Source organism: Aspergillus tanneri (assembly GCF_003426965.1).
Source record: "Aspergillus tanneri strain NIH1004 chromosome Unknown AapTan_4_pilon_pilon_pilon, whole genome shotgun sequence".
Lineage (NCBI taxonomy): Eukaryota > Fungi > Ascomycota > Eurotiomycetes > Eurotiales > Aspergillaceae > Aspergillus > Aspergillus tanneri.
In genome coordinates this window covers 384,624-400,678 of record NW_022984631.1, presented here as the reverse complement: position 1 = coordinate 400,678, position 16,055 = coordinate 384,624, and the positions used below count along the sequence as shown (strand labels likewise).

At 41.1% G+C, this 16,055-nt stretch overlaps 3 protein-coding genes across 3 annotated transcripts; 1 reads left to right on the top strand and 2 right to left on the bottom strand.

Moving 5' to 3' along the window:
* Positions 1-402: 402 nt before the first annotated feature.
* ATNIH1004_005391 (uncharacterized protein) lies at positions 403-1,072 on the bottom strand (the record flags this gene model as incomplete). The annotated part of the gene is made up of 3 exons (XM_033570045.1): positions 403-696; positions 758-868; positions 926-1,072. The coding sequence occupies 3 exons, from the start codon at positions 1,070-1,072 to the stop codon at positions 403-405; spliced, it is 552 nt and encodes a 183-aa protein (XP_033426077.1).
* A 2,505-nt stretch (positions 1,073-3,577) lies between these two features.
* ATNIH1004_005390 (uncharacterized protein) lies at positions 3,578-3,987 on the top strand (the record flags this gene model as incomplete). Its single annotated transcript, XM_033570044.1, has 2 exons — positions 3,578-3,637; positions 3,694-3,987. The coding sequence occupies 2 exons, from the start codon at positions 3,578-3,580 to the stop codon at positions 3,985-3,987; spliced, it is 354 nt and encodes a 117-aa protein (XP_033426076.1).
* A 6,367-nt stretch (positions 3,988-10,354) lies between these two features.
* ATNIH1004_005389 (uncharacterized protein) lies at positions 10,355-11,182 on the bottom strand (the record flags this gene model as incomplete). Its single annotated transcript, XM_033570043.1, has 3 exons — positions 10,355-10,720; positions 10,783-10,934; positions 11,056-11,182. The coding sequence occupies 3 exons, from the start codon at positions 11,180-11,182 to the stop codon at positions 10,355-10,357; spliced, it is 645 nt and encodes a 214-aa protein (XP_033426075.1).
* Positions 11,183-16,055: the final 4,873 nt, after the last annotated feature.

Here is a 16,055-nt window from a genome sequence, read left to right as displayed (position 1 = left end):
AAAAAAAAAAAAAAACAAATCTCGCCATTCACTATTCTTACCTCACTTCCAAATCGGGAAATCAAAACAACCACACGAACTTTTCCTACGCAACGACCTTTCTTCTTCACACCTTCTTATTTCTACATACCTTTAAAGCTGCCTAAACCTGAAAGCCAAGAAAGAACACCTTGCGAGAAGATTTCGAGATGCCGCCAAAGAGACAAAAGACCAAAGAAGTTGAGGGCCCGGGGCCCACGACTTCAAAGAGATCGCAGATCACCTGATTTCCAGCCCTAGCCCTATTCAATCACGTGATCACACATCCTACACCTCCCTCCCAGCAACACCTCTTCAGATAGCTCCTCAAGTTAGTTGTTTCGAATATGGGTCGCCCTATGTTCTGAATAGATCTTGTTTCATTCAATTTAAGTTTAGGACCGTGACAACACTGTACATGTAGACAATCCCCAGTAGCAGATTTATGTCCAGACATTTCCCCTCCATCGTCATGCGGCCCCAAAGGTATTGCACGGGCTGGCACAGGAAGATCGTGAAGAAGAAGAAAAGGAACCCCGCGATGATCGAGAGGGCGGTTATCCCGTAGAGAATCCAGGCATGTAGCGGTTCAACGAAGAGACGCAGAAGGGTCATGACGATGGAGAGTCTAGCCAGCACCGCAGTGACCACGTAGAAGATCTGTCCGAGGTAGAAACACTGCAGTTGGCACCATGAGTGATCACATCCTTGTCTAAATAGCACTATGATGGAAACTTACCAGCATAGCACGACTAAACAGATATGACCGACCGGCAAAGTAGGCTAAATGTTTTCCCATTCCATAGGTAGAGCCTACCATGCCGCAGATGCCAAATGCCAGGTTACAAATCTGTGCAAGTATCGCATCAGCTCGGACCCTGAGGATGGAGGGGTTACAGTGGCTTACCATTGCGACTACCATGATGTAGTCATCGGCCCCAAAGGCCTTGACGATCCGCAGGCGTACAAAACATCTCAGAATCACAGTCACCAACGAGGTGCTAAGGAACACCGCCGTGGCAGCGAGGATGGCCTCACTTCTGCCATACGCCATGATCGGGGACGCGCATAAATGATGGGGTGACTTGTCATATCGCGGGACGCAAGACCTTCGGAACTCGCTCCTCCGGAAAACGTCAGTGCGAAATCCGGGGGAATAAATTAAAATCTTCCCCCATGTACTGTACCCCGGAAAGTTCCTATCTGGACCCTGGGTCGTTTTTTTTTGTGGATGGTCTGACAGAGACTCCGTGCCCGTAAGAATGATCAGGAGTTGACGTCCTGATGTCATCACTTGGGAGACAATTCCCTCTATTTCGGGTGTGAAGCCCAATAAAGCAACAAATAAGAGCGAGGCTTGACACCAATTTGGTTTCAAGTTTCGCGGCAAATTTCGCCGGCGGCTCACGCGGCGGTGGATGGCCGAAGCTCTCCACGTTCGTTTCAGGGCACGTTCTAAAAATAGGAGCCCTAGGAGTAACTTCGACAGAAAACCACTGAATCATCGTAGAAGTGGGTACTAATGAAAAAGTTTGTTTTTTGTAGCTATAAGAAAGTCTGTAATGACTATAGTCACTATACTAGTAATCAGTGATCAATTTTAATTACGGGTATTCAAACACGTGCCTTTAAAAAGGATCCTAAGATGCCAATTAATCAAAGACGTCATATGCTGTCTTAACTTGGTTTCACATCCTTCGGTAACTTCGGGTTGGTAACAATGAGTATAATACGATAACACTGTGTACCCACACCTCCATTTTTCATTAAAAGCAAAGTGGATCCACTGGTTCCGAATGAACCTATCAATTTAGAGAACCATAAATTCTATCTAAGTTTAATATGGAGATATTGGGCCATGGACCATGATCGACCCACATCAATACCCACAGCTCCATTTTTTAGATTCCATTAAAGCAATGCACTATTTCCGAATGAGCCTATCAAATGAGAGAACCATACATTCCTATCTACGGAGTAAGTTAATATGGACCTCTGCAAGAACCGCCAAGGCTAGGTCTTGGCGGTCCCGGTCCTTAACCTACCGTACCATGCAGAGGCCTAGCCATGATCGACCACTTAATTCTGATTTTTGGAATAATTAAGGTTTCTAAATCCGTTGCCACTGATTTATTGGTTCTGTCGCCGTACAAGGTCTACCAGCTGCAGTATGAGCTTCAACTCATCCGTATGTGTTACGGCGCAAGTAAAAATGCAGTGATTAAAAGGAATAGTGTTACTACAGTTTGTCCAACAGGAAGAAACGGAAAGGGCAAAAAAAAAAAAAAAGGGCGTATGATAGCTTACCTTTTTTTAATATTAACCAAGGTACTGGCAAGGTTTGGGTCGAAGACAAAGTAACCCTGAATATGTACTAGTCAATCACATGATAATCCATGTTTAGGTCTATAAGAGGTGGTATTGCCAAATATTAACTTTGGAAATCTAGAGCTTCGTACTACACGCTTGTGGGGATGGCAGGAGATATAACTTCTTTGGAGACAGAGGTGTGGATAGAGTATGGGTTCGGTGTGCTTATTCTGCTCCTTAGGATATTCGCACGGTCGAAGGCAGACAGGATTGGAAAATGGCAGGGTGATGACTATTTTACTATTCTGGTCCTTCTATTCTGGACTGTAAGCAGCACAGATACCAAATACATTAATATGGAGACTTACAATGGCTTTACCTCTTTCCAGGGACATGTGACTATGCTGGAACTTACTGGTATGCTCTACAGAAAGGTCGTCCTCGTCTCCGAAAACTCAGGCTGACCATTTCTCTAAAACAAGGCCGCTATGGAACCAATATCGGGTGGTCTTCTGTTATTAAGCAACACAGGTTGCTTAATAATAATGAGATCCATCGTCTTCAGATTGGATCTAAGTGCCTTACTGCTGGATGGTGTTTTTATGTTTCAATGATCTGGTGCTTAAAGGCATGCTTGATATTTCTCTACCGTCGCCTCACGTGAGTATCAGGTTTTGTTGTTATATATAACAATAACTATTATCTTTCGAACAAAGTGCTGTGATGCTGACCCTTTACAGTCGAGGCCTTATTCTAAAAAAACTTGTCCGGGTTACAGCAATTTTGTGTGCTGGCACATATATAGCTGTAATTCTAACAATATTTCTGCACTGCCGACCTTTATATAAACTTTGGCAGTTTTATCCAGATCCTGGAGGTATGCAATTAAGGTTATTTTAAAATACTTACACTTGCATGCTGAAGTATATTTAGTTGAATGCACGACTGATTTAATGAATTATATTGTTATTGCGGCGACCAATATAGGGTATGTCTTCCCTTTCCAATATAAAAATATAAAAATATATTAAGGCTCTGCAGAACTGATATACTTATTGTTTGCATCCCTATCCCTCTAATAATTCAAGTCAAAGTTTCCTTATTACGGTATATCTATCCGCTTTATCCCGGAAATATTTATAAACGTTGACTTACCGAGTCTTTTCTGCTCCAATTTAGGAAAATTGGAATGTCCCTATTGCTCTGTTCAGGAGTGTTTGTTATATGCGCCGCCCTAGTCCGCTGCATAATGTCATTAAACGATCTGAACAACATCAACAACAGCATCGTTTGGTCAAATCGTGAGAGTGTTAGTAAACTACTCTATCCGTTAAGCACTTTCCTGCTAATACACCTCTGGGCTAGATTGTTGCTATTATAGTGGTCAATATTCCGTGCATCAAACCTATCTTCAATGCCTCGACCTGGAGACAACAATCATCAAGTAGAGATATTGAATCATCTCATGGAATCCACGTCAACACTACATTTGAGATGACTGAGATTGAACACGTGAGAGACTTCGAGGGAATTGATCCAACAGACATGCAGTATTCACCTTCCAAGCCATTTCCTCGAAATCAATCACCCTTTGAGGCTCTTCAATTCCCAAGGCCAACATGGAAATCACATATTGGGAAACAGCACTGGTTGTTATAGATGTAAAGAGATGATCGGAGTTCAACAGTTCAATTTTTGAACATGACCCTCCCACCCTCCAGCATGCTAATACAGTCTGATTCCTCTAATTGTGAGAAGTACCTACACGGAGCTACCAGTCTAAATTTAGATATTCACCCGGGATATGTTCTTCAAAGGGGAGTAAGTTCCCATATTCCACTGGGATGGTAGCATGACATTCATTCCAGGCTCACTTTAGGATATTGGAGCTTTGAAAGAAAAAAAACAAACAGGGAGAAAAGGCAGGGTCAGTGGTCTTGTTAGTTCTAGTTCGTTCCATCAACAGCAAACATTGCCTACACTGCAGCACCACGAAAATTTCTGGCTAGCCAGCACATATCTCCAAGACATGCCACTTATAAACCAAACTACAGCTCAGGCAATACAGCTGTGTCTGGCAGAAGAACAAGATTAAAGATTCGCCCTGCTATAGATCCTCGGAAAATCAACCATAACACTCGCAAGGCGAAGCTTATAGAGATCTTGAAACCACTTATCCGCAAGGAGGGCTCAACCGCACCTTCTGTTCTGTTGTGCTGTGGTAAAAGCCACCTCTGTCATATATTGCCAGTCCGGATTGTCAACTCAGCTGACGAGGAAAGTGTCTGGCGAGATATCAACTACGCATTGTATACCCACAGGGAGTGGTGGAAACTCTTACCAAGGAAATTGAGATTGTTGAGTAGCTCTTGCGTTCTGCAGCCAAGATTATATCCAGCGTGCTAATAGATTGTGGTAAGATTTCCATTGCAGGGCAGGATCAAGAAACAATCGCAGACTGCTGAGGCTTATGGCAGGGATTAGGAACAGATATATAAGAAGCATCCCGCCTCTGTAAAATATAACTTTTGATAAGTCAATGAATAAGTCAATCAATCAATCATCGTACTATCGCTTGTTTTCAACAGGCTGAGGCTTATGGCAGGGATTAGGAACAGATATATATGAAGCATCCCGCCTCTGTAAAGAATAACCTTTAATAAGTCAATCAATAAGAATCAATCAGCTATCACTTGTGTGAAAAGCCTCAGCCACCGTGATATTCAACAACTTGTCTCAACAATTGCGAATGCGAATGCGAATTACGAATATTCGTAACGAATACGAATATATTCGTTATTCGTGCCGACCCCTAAATAAAAGAAGAGCCCAACCAGCTCAAATCATTCAAATAAGACCTTTGTTGAAATAAGTGATTGTTGAAACAAGTGATGGTTGATTCTTGTTGCTTAACTTAGGTAGTTATCTTTTGGGCGTTGCTTAATCGACACCCCCCTATATCTACATCGACACCCCCATATGATAGATCGACACCCCCCACGTGACCCACTAGTGCAAATAGGGGTTCCAGCCTTCAAGCTATTTGTTTTCCTTATAAAATAAGCATTCAACATACCATTTTAAAACACTACATCTAAGCTACTCTAACTTCACTATTTACTGACCAATAGAGACCGCCATTCAGAATTCAACCTCAGTTATCCCTAGCCAGGCCGCCGGCCGGCCACGTTGCTTCGCCGGCTTGTCGGAGACCTTCCTGCATATTCCCACCTTATTCTATATTATCCCTTATATCTTCCCAGTATCTTTCTGTTCACTGACATTTGTATGGGTAGATTCAGCCACAGCCAATCCACGTCCACGTCCACGTCGTCCACCACAAACCCGACCCTTCTGCGGACCTTCCAGACGTCCCTGCCGACGGCCTCCACGCTGGCCTCTATATCCACGGCGACGGCCACGTCCACGGCCACGTACTGGCTCATCTTTGGATTGAACAATTTCAAAGGCAGAGAGGTCCCGCTGGGTTGAAATATCTTCGGCTTCTGGCTGGCTTGTTGGCTCACTAGCTTGTGGTCGGTTAATTGCTCCCACTGGCCGGCCCCGTTGTCTCACGATGTGTGGCTCCAGCACCAACTCCCGTGGGTCAATTAGTGGAAGTTCTCTCCAAGGATAGAGCCGCCACTGTTGGTGGAATTCATGGAGACCAATAGGCATTTTACCATCATAGTATTTCTTAATTGTATGAATACATGGGAATCCCATTGTACGTGTAGTAAGACCTGTGCATTCCTCTGGAATAGGTGTTTTACCTTTAGTACCAGGTGGAAGATAGCGATCACATATCTCCTTAACCTTAAATAGTGCGTACCGTGATACTTTATTTAAGGTGTACTGGAATAAAGGTATTAAAAGTGAGAGTGGTCTTTTAACACGGTCATCTTCAATTTCTTCCCATGCCTGCTGAGTTGAGTGGACAACAACTTTGTTAATAATCTGAGCCGAATTCAAGAGGTCCTCTCGGGATGTATAGAGTGCATTTTTAATAATCCAATGTGCTGATTCATTCCGGGAAGTAGTTCTCTGACCAAAGTGACAGTATGTATTAGTGTAGCAATGTATAAATTTTTTTGCAGTTTCCTCTGAAAGCCATTCATCTTCAATATAGCGTAGAACTGGTTGCCAGATGTTATTATTGTATTCCGCGCAGAAACTAGCCCACTGATAATCCTTTTCTTCTTCAGTATTTGCGTTGACAACCTTTATAAATAACTTAAACATTTGCTCCCATTTTGTCTTGATCTTATCGTTGAATTCGGGATCCCTAGCTGCAGATTGAGAGTTATTATATTCTGTACGGACCACCTCTGTACGCAGAATAGGCCAAGCCTCCTTCATAATATTCTTCTGGATGTGCCACACACAGAGAAGGTGGTCTGTAAAAGGAAAGGTATCTTGAATTGCATTTGTAAGGGCCTGGTCCTTATCAGTAAGGATTGTCTTGGGATGACTGATCCCACAGCCAGCCAAAACCTCCTCTAAGCTGCGAAGGATAAAGGTAAAGGTCTCCTCCTTCTCATTATGCATAAAGCCAAATCCAACATAAAAGGTGCGATTGGTTGCCGTACAGCCCACAATATCCAAGAGGGGCATTTTGTATTTATTAGTTTTGTATGTTGTATCCATAAATAAAACTGCTCCATCATTAAGGCGAAGAAGATTTAAGCATTCCTTATGGGCAAAGAATACTGCAGTAAGGACATCATCATGGGTTTCATAGTTAATTATCCAATTACCATCCTCTGGGAAGGCCATAAGTAATGCCTGTACAGGGGTTTTCCCATTAAGAAACTGCCGCTTCATATCTTGCCTGAAGTTGTATAGATCACGGTTTGTAACATTTCCTAGTGTGTCCCTGACCTGACGTGCTGTCAATCCATTCTTAAACTGGGCCTTGATGTTATCTGCATTTTGGGAGATCTTATGCTTGCGGAGTACAGGATGCGTTGATATAGGTGAGGGCTCATGGTTATGGTAATTCTCTCTTATTCTGGCCTTCCAGGAATCATCACGCTGACGGTGTAATACAATAGAAAATGGACAACCTGTTAGGCGAGTAGATCCATGGCGTTGACGCTGGCTATTATCCTGCACCCGATTCTCATAATTTCCTCCCCGATCACACTTTAAATAAACAGCCTGCTTGACCGAGCGATTGTTCTTTTTAGTCTTGGAGGTCTTGATAGTCACCGCAAAGCCATTCTGTTCACCAAATTCATTAATAAATTCAATCGCTGCGTATTCAGTGTCGAAGGATTCCACCTCAAGGTACGGAGGCAAGGGGATTCTGTGGAGATTAGTATTATAATCCTCTTGAGGCTCTGGTTCATCTTCAGAGCTTTCATAGCCCTGGAGATAAGATACTAATGACTGATTTGATGCCATTGGGGTTAACTGGGGTGGTGTATTTTGGTGTTTACATTTTGCCCTAATATTTAGCCCTAATCCACATTTTTGGCACAGTGCTATACCATATTTGCACTAGTGGGTCACGTGGGGGTGTCGATCTATCATATGGGGGTGTCGATGTAGATATAGGGGGTGTCGATTAAGCAACGCCCTATCTTTTACAGGGGCAGGATGCCTCATATATATCTGTTCCTAATCCCTGCCATAAGGTTCAGCCACCGTGATACTCAACAGCACAATTCTCTTTAATTCAGGAGGCTTGGGCAAGTTGACCAGTTATGTAACTAAGTTATCTAGATGGGTGACTAAGGGCCGCCATCGGGTGCCAGCTCGCCGTGGTCTAAAAAAACCTCGGCGTGGGCTAAAATTCTGCCACCTCCGCCACCGCCTTTTTAGACCACGGTGAGCCTTTTCTTGGCATGGGCTCAGCGTGGTCTAAAATTAAATTTTCCGTACTTTTTAGACCATGTTGAATCCGTGACTACAGGTCAGTCGCACGTGGGGCAAACCTCGCGCAACAAGCCTAACCGCCTTTGGAGGTCAGCTGACCTCCCGCCAACAGCTTTGTATTTAATCCATGTTGCGCGACCTAAATTTTTCATTACTTTACCATCTCCCTATTCCATTTCCGTCCGCGGCAGAATTTCGAAAAAACACAACCAGTTTCTAAGTGCTTCATAACTAGTTATATACTAGTTTCCATTATACAAAGATGAGTACTACGAGTGATGTTGCCTACCTCAGCCAGGATGAGGGCTCAGATGCTGAGAATTTTAATGAAATCGATCAGGTTTGCCATTATTATATTACATTTGTGATTATAATTAGTTGATAACTAGTTACTAACTAGTTATTAGGAAGTAATTCCTACTGTTCTAACAAATGGCATGCAAACACGATTGATTACTCATAAAATTGAATATTCTCTTACTCTTCCTGAATATCCGGAGTCAGGTGAGGGTGGGCATACCTATATTATACCACTTAGCCCAAGGAGGCCGCCTGAAGTTCAGAATATTATAAAGGGGGTAATTACTCTTGAATTAGTTTCTAACTGCTTAATAACTAGTTATTAACTAATTAAGATTCAATATTCCTCTAGGCAACGATATCAAAAACACTCGTCTATTTGTCCTTTCCTACAAGTAGGAGTCTTTCGAAGTCAATATAAATGTAGTGGAGTTAAGATTTGTTCTAACCTTCATCCTACATTATTGCATCTTGATCACTACAAAATTGATGATGCAACATGGCATTCAATTCGAGATATAAGAAAAGTACTTGAGTCAAGTGAAGAGGATATCAGAAAGCGAAAGGCATATGGGTAATACTTGTTGCTAACTAGTTGTTAACTAGCTGCTAACTAGTTAATTACTAGGCTTTATAATGGTATTCAGCGTGCCTTTAAAAGGCACTCAGCATGTCATTCATGGCTGGAGAGTTGCTCTCCTGTTTTCAAATGGCCAGCTCAGCAGGTTAGTAACTGGTATAAACCGCTTAAGAACTGCTACCAAACTAGTTATTAACTAATTACAGACTGTTGCAGGTGTCTATCATCCTTATATTACTTGCAGCAATTCCACTCCTACCAACTATAAGGATCATCTTTTCAATCTTTAGCATTTCGAACAGATACTGATCTCAATTTTCTGTCCAATATTTTTACTCAGAATATTACTCCTGTATCTGGAAGTTGTGGAGTAATTGAGGGAGTTCACACACGTCGAGGACATTGTGGTAAGAACTGCTTTTTAACTAGTTATTAACCACTTGCTAACCACTTTATAAATGCTTATAGGATTTGACCATCCTAACGGTGTACAAGATCTGAAGATTATGCCTTGTGATGTTGTATTTAATATTCTTATACCAAAGGATATACTTGAATGTCCTTTTATGCTTTTACATCACATGGAAAGCATATACATCCTCCACCTCCACCTTCTAAAGCACCACCTGAAATTATGAGTGATATTCGAAAGCTGATCCAGGACCTTAAAGATCCTGAGCTGAAATTAAGTACGTTCAATATTTTACTAGTTGCTAACTAGTTTTTAACTACTTACAAAGTACTTATAAACTAGTTACTAATACCTACTTAGCTACGTTTCTACGAAGCCCTCAGCTGCAAGACCTCTGTCAAAACTATAATTGTAATAGTTTAACAGAGATTCATCCAAGTTTTGCAAATATGGATCGTTTTTCACTTTTGATTTATAAGGAGCGACTGGCCTTAGACTGCGGCAAAACCATGGACAACCGCGGATAACCAAAACCGCAACCGCAAATTTGCGGTTTTGGGGCTGATTTAAAACCGCAAACCGCACTGTGGGCGGTTGCGGTTTTCACTTTGGAAACCGCGGTTTTGCGGTTATCCATGGATATGTAAACATTACAAACATGCTGAAACTCGTGACTTTCCAGTGAATGCATAAATTGTGCACTTTTCGCAGTATTTTTTTTGGAGTATCTAGTATGTAATAGATTACCTATGTCTCTTAATTTAAAACCTTTAGAATACACTTTTAGACCAAATTCGATTTCTCTTCTAAGTCTCTAATATTACAGCTTATCAATCTCAAATCCCTCAGGTAGCTTAGGCCTCTTCCGAACCCTCCCCTGACCGCGCCTGCGTCTTCTCAATTGGCATATCGGGAAGTGGGAGACCATTATCAGCATCATCTATAGCCTCAGAGCTGTTACTTCGGCACCGCTTCCGTTGTACCTGCTTAGTTTGAGCTACAGGCTGCGTGGTAGATAACCCTTCTTCTGCCTCGTTATCAGATTCATCTGTATCATCCTCAGATAAATCCTCTGCTTCGCAACCCTCTTCTTCATTATCACTAATTGGTTCGAGTTCATTAAGCGATGGAACAGGCTGTCTTGTCTGATCAAGCATAGCAGCCTCTCCGACAGAGAGATACTCTTTAATCATCTCTAGCTCGCTTTGTTCAAGATCAAACTTAGATGAGAAGAGATGGAGCATTAGATCTTTAATTGTGCCTGGCTTTAACTGTCCCCGACGATAGTGACAGACATCACGAGCACAATTAAAAGCCGCTCAACACCAGCGCCACTCGCAGGAACTGAGAGGATATCTCGTGCAATCTTTGCAAGAACTGGATACTCGTGCTCATGCTCCTTCCAGAAGACCCGAGGATTACCTTTTGTAAGCCCTATAAAATTAATTAACTTCAGAATAGTATAGAAATAGAGAATATTTATCTTTTGCCAAATACCGTGTTATTTCATCCTCCGGTTGATCCACTTCAGCTTGTAGAGCTGTCTGTGATTCACATAATAGCTCAAGCTCATTTTCAGCAGGATCAAAGATTGCTTGGTTATCAACCGGTTCTGTTTCCTGGATAACCTGCTGCTGATATCGCTTAAACTCCTTCTGTAAAACCTCCCGGTAATGCTTCATGAAATCGACTTCCTCTCCTTTCTTATTTTTTCCTCTCCAATCCGCATTATCAAAGTATCGAAGCTTCTTTGATGGACAGAGAATTGTTGCAATTGCATAGACTGTGCCATATGACTCATTGTCTGTTTCAGTGTAGTATTTTGAGTAGCTTTTTTTTTGCTGACTGAAGTGCCTGAAGCATTCTCCTTTTCCATGGGACAGCTTTACGTTTCAGTTTCTTCTCAACGTCATCAAGATGATTAAATAGTCGATTATAGATACTGAAGACATGGTGAACTGTAACATCTCTGGTCTTTAATAATACACTAGTAAAATCAAAGAAAGGCTTAGTGATCAGAAGCAAATATTCAACTTGGCGCCATTCCTCTTCATCTAGCTTAAATTGAATATGTTGATATGTTATACAATACCGATCAAAGACTGATTGTAATTTCCTGGCACGATTAAGCATCAGAAAGGTAGAATTCCAGCGTGTGCGAACATCTTGGATCGGAACAAGCTTAGGCTCAGTAGTTTGAAGGGTAAGAAAAGCTTCCCTGCGCTGTGGACTAGCATTGATAAAGACAGCAGCTCTCGAATCTAAGGATAATATATATTAGTATAAGTATAAAGAGAGCGCGAAGATATACTTACCTTTTTTAAGGTTCCCATAATATTCCTTGTAGGCTGCCGAGAGCTAGTTTGTAGTGACTGTGTACGGATCAGACCACTCAGTCTTGCTTCCTTATTTGTTCGTTTTGCTTTTATCTTTCCAAGTAGATCCTTTAGGCTAAGCTGGATAACATGCGCAATACATGGAATTCGGAAGACAGAAGTCCCACTTAGAGCTTGCGATTAAATTATCTCTTGGACACCTACCATCATGGTGTTGTTATTTGACGTATTATCTGTGGTAATTGATAATACACGATTATCAATATTATGTTCCATGAGTATTCGAATCACAGTCTGTCTTAAGTGAGCACCGGTATGCGATCCTTGGAGATGCTTAAAACCAAGAAGGACCTCGCAGTAATTCCATTCTTGATCAAGAAAATATCCAGTAATTGCCATAAATGCCTGGGAAAAGGGAGATGTCCAGCAGTCAAGTGCAACTGAGAGATAGCTTCCTTTTGGAAGTTTGCTAAGCATATTTTGTTGCCTTTCCTGGACAGTGTTGTCTAAAAGTCGTCGGATAGTCCGCGCAGAAGGAATATCAAGCCTTGATTCAGAGAGTTGGGCAGCTTCGAGAAGGTCTTTAAACTCTGGGTGTTCAACAATACGAAATGGGAGACGGGCGGTGGTAATAAAGTTAAGAATTCTTCGCTGGAAAAGATTATTGGTAAAGACCTTTGTTAGTGCACGCGGCTAGATAATACTAATATTAGTAGTCTCTCTCTATATCTTTAAAACAATATTTAAAACGTACTGATTCACGTATTAACTGGTCAATCCCTTGCCTCTTTTTTTCTAAGCGACATGTACCACCGTTCAGATGTGCTTTAAGTGCAGAGGTTCCCGTACGCTTATAACCTGGATGAGTAAGGGTTGCAAAACACCGCTTACACATAACCTTGGGCTCGCCAGTCTTCTCGTGTGCAACCTGTTTAAAATGCTCCCAAAGCACTGATGTTTTTTCCCATCCCAATGTAAGCTATCTCGGCATTAAGAGTTCAATCCAAATGTAGTTGTTAACCACTATTCCACGAATTGTTTCCGGGAGTCATCCATCTCAGGTTTAGTAGCATAGAGAATCCAGAACTTTCGAAGTGTAGATCCGACACGTTCAAGTGACTTCGGCGCATAAGAAAATCGCGGAGGGGGAGTAAAAGGAATAGAAGTCACAGTTGGTTGACTGCTTGGTAAATCAGGAAGGTCATCTGATTGAAGAAGATCGGGATTGATAAAGGAATCAGAATAAAAGGATACTTGGGACTGAGACATTGTCGTAAGTTCCTAAAGATTAGAAACTAGAAATAATAAAGAGACATCAGGAGAAGAGAAAGGGAGAGGGACTTACAGGAATTCCCCTATTATTTAGGAGATAAACAGGTCGCAACCGCGAGTTCGACCTGTACAAAACTATACTCTATGTTAATTGGGTGACTAGCGATGGTAACGCGGTTTTAATGCGGTTTTAACGCGGTTATCTTGCGGTTATCATGGATAACCACAAGATAACCGCAATGGAAAAAAATCACCAAATTCAAGCAATTTGAAATAGAAACCTGGTTTCTCCTGAATTTTTAAGTAAATATACTAAATTTAAAGTAAAATATAAATATAATAGGCTCTTCTCTATTCTTCAGTAATAATTTTAATCTATAATAGCCTGATTTAGTCAACCTACGAAATCTTATAAAAGTTCATTCAGAGAGTGTACTAACTTCTATTTGTATAAAATATATATTTTTACAACAACATCCTGAATTCCTTAGTAATCTTAAAATCTCAGACAAACACCACTTACTAGCTACGCAAAATAAGAGGCGATATATCAATATTCGGCTCGTTATTTAAGAAAAAGGATCAAAGTAAGCAATAGGGTGGATATTTATATATACTACAATGCTTTATCACCCTCCCACAACCAAATATAAAAGATAAAATAAGCAAGAAACTACACAAACCGATATTGCAAACTAATGCTACAATGACTTATGCATTGCAAGGAAGCAATATTACTATCTGATCTGACTTGGTGAATGGTGATGCTAGGATCGGGCCAGGACCTCACGGCGATGATATAATGCCCAAGACCATCTTGATTACTTATAATATACTAATGGTCTAGTGGTAACGCATTAGATCTAGTAATCTAGAGGTACTGGGTTCGATTCCTAGTAGGTGCTTGAATCGATGTTAGACTATCTGTACTGCAGCTGGCTAATATCGACTCGTCCAGTGCCTAATCCTATGGAGGACCTCTGGATATTTTTATTATTTTACATACTTTTTATTTAACTTTTAGAGTAAGCAAACATACTTTAACAGGGACGAAATGCCTTGCTATTTAATAACTAGATATACACAAAGAGGAATCGTTAAGATAATAAAAGTAAAGGGAAAGAAGCATGCGTTCGTTGCAAGGAAGCAATATTACTTGCTGACTTTGGTGAATGGTGATGCTAGGATCGGGCCAGGACCTCACGGCAGTGATATAATGTGAGGACCTAAGTCCGACTGCGTAGTGGTGGTGCTGAGCTTTACCACTACGCCACAGCCAAAAGGCGCAAATCGATGACCGAACGGTCATCGAGCTCAGTGTACTATATAGCAAGGTCAGGTCCGTGACATATAATGCCATGTACCTTCTTGGTTACTTATAATATACCAATGGTCTAGTGGTAATGCATTAGATCTAGTAATCTAGAGGTACTGGGTTCGATTCCTAGTAGGTGCTTGTGTCTATATTAGACCATCTGTACTGCAGCTGGCTAATATAGACTCGTCCAGTGCCTAATCCTATGGAGGACCTTTTAGATATTTTTATTATTTTACATGCTTTTATTTAACTTTTAGGGCAAACAAACATACTTTAACAAGGGCGAAATGCCTTGCTATCTAATAACTAGATATACACAAAGAGGAATCGTTAAGATAAAGAAAGTAAAGGGGAAGAAGCGTGCGTTCTTATACTACGAGAGGTTATATAACTGCAATAAGCGGACCAATCATGTGCGCCAATTGCAGCGAAGGCGAATAGGAGTAATATACGGGCGTGGCCTGCAACACATTCCTTGTCTTTAAGTTTTCGGAATAGCTTATTATCGTACACTCCCAGGAGCATATTGCCTGGGTACACGTATATAAAACGTTAGAGGAGCTACAACCAATAGGGGCAATAGGGACAGTAGGGACAATAAGAACAATTGGCCTGAGAGGTTAACCGGGCTCACTGTATTAACCAGAACAGGTGTATTTTCAAATTAAAAACAAGAGTATGTAAGCTGCATAAGTGTCACCTGATATGCTAGAATTGGTTAAAGAAGCGAGAGTTATGCTAGTGCGGTTTTCTTGCGGTTATCCATGGGTAACCGTGGTTAAACCACAAATCTGCGGTTGCGGTTGCGGTTTTCAAAGTGATATCCAAAACCGCAAATCTGCGGTTGTGGTTTTGACTATGATACCCAAAACCGCGGTTTTGCCGCAGTCTAACTGGCCTTATACCCTCAAGGACAGTACCTAAACGGACTTCAATTTCAAATGGAGCGGAATTCTCAGCTGAAGGTAAGATATCTATATACTAGTTCTTAACTAGTTTTAAAACAGTTACTAACTAATTTTAATTGCTAGGAGTATGTTCACCGTATTCTTAATACAGAAGAAACCACAATAATTATATGTGGACTAAAAGAGCAAATTATGCTTCTTAAGTCACTTACCTCGTTTGAAATTGATATGAGTTATAAAAGAATACGTGCAAACAAGCTAAAGGAAGTAATATTTGCTGCATTTCTTCCTGAGCATGGGAAAAGTAAGTAGTTCTAAAGTAGTTTTTAACCAGTTACTAACTAGTTATTAACTACTTTATAGTTATTACCCTGCTTCGTGCTCTTACAAATCGTGAAGATGCTGAAGGCTATAAGCTTTTATTTCAGACTGTTTTTGATGTTATTCAAGATGTTTCTGGATCTGAAGTACAATTTAAGTATCTTCATGGATCTGGGATTGAGAGCCTTGTAGTTGATATGGATTACGGACAGATAAAAGGTAATTTTTAGTTTAAGCACCTTATAACTAATTAAATACTGCTTGCTAACTGGTTATTAATAAGGACTTGGTCAATATCTTACTTCTGTTGACCCAGATCACCGCCCAGCTGAGTTTCATTTAATGAATATACTAATATTCTGTCGAGTGCACTTTTTAAGAGGAATTGATCAAACTATCG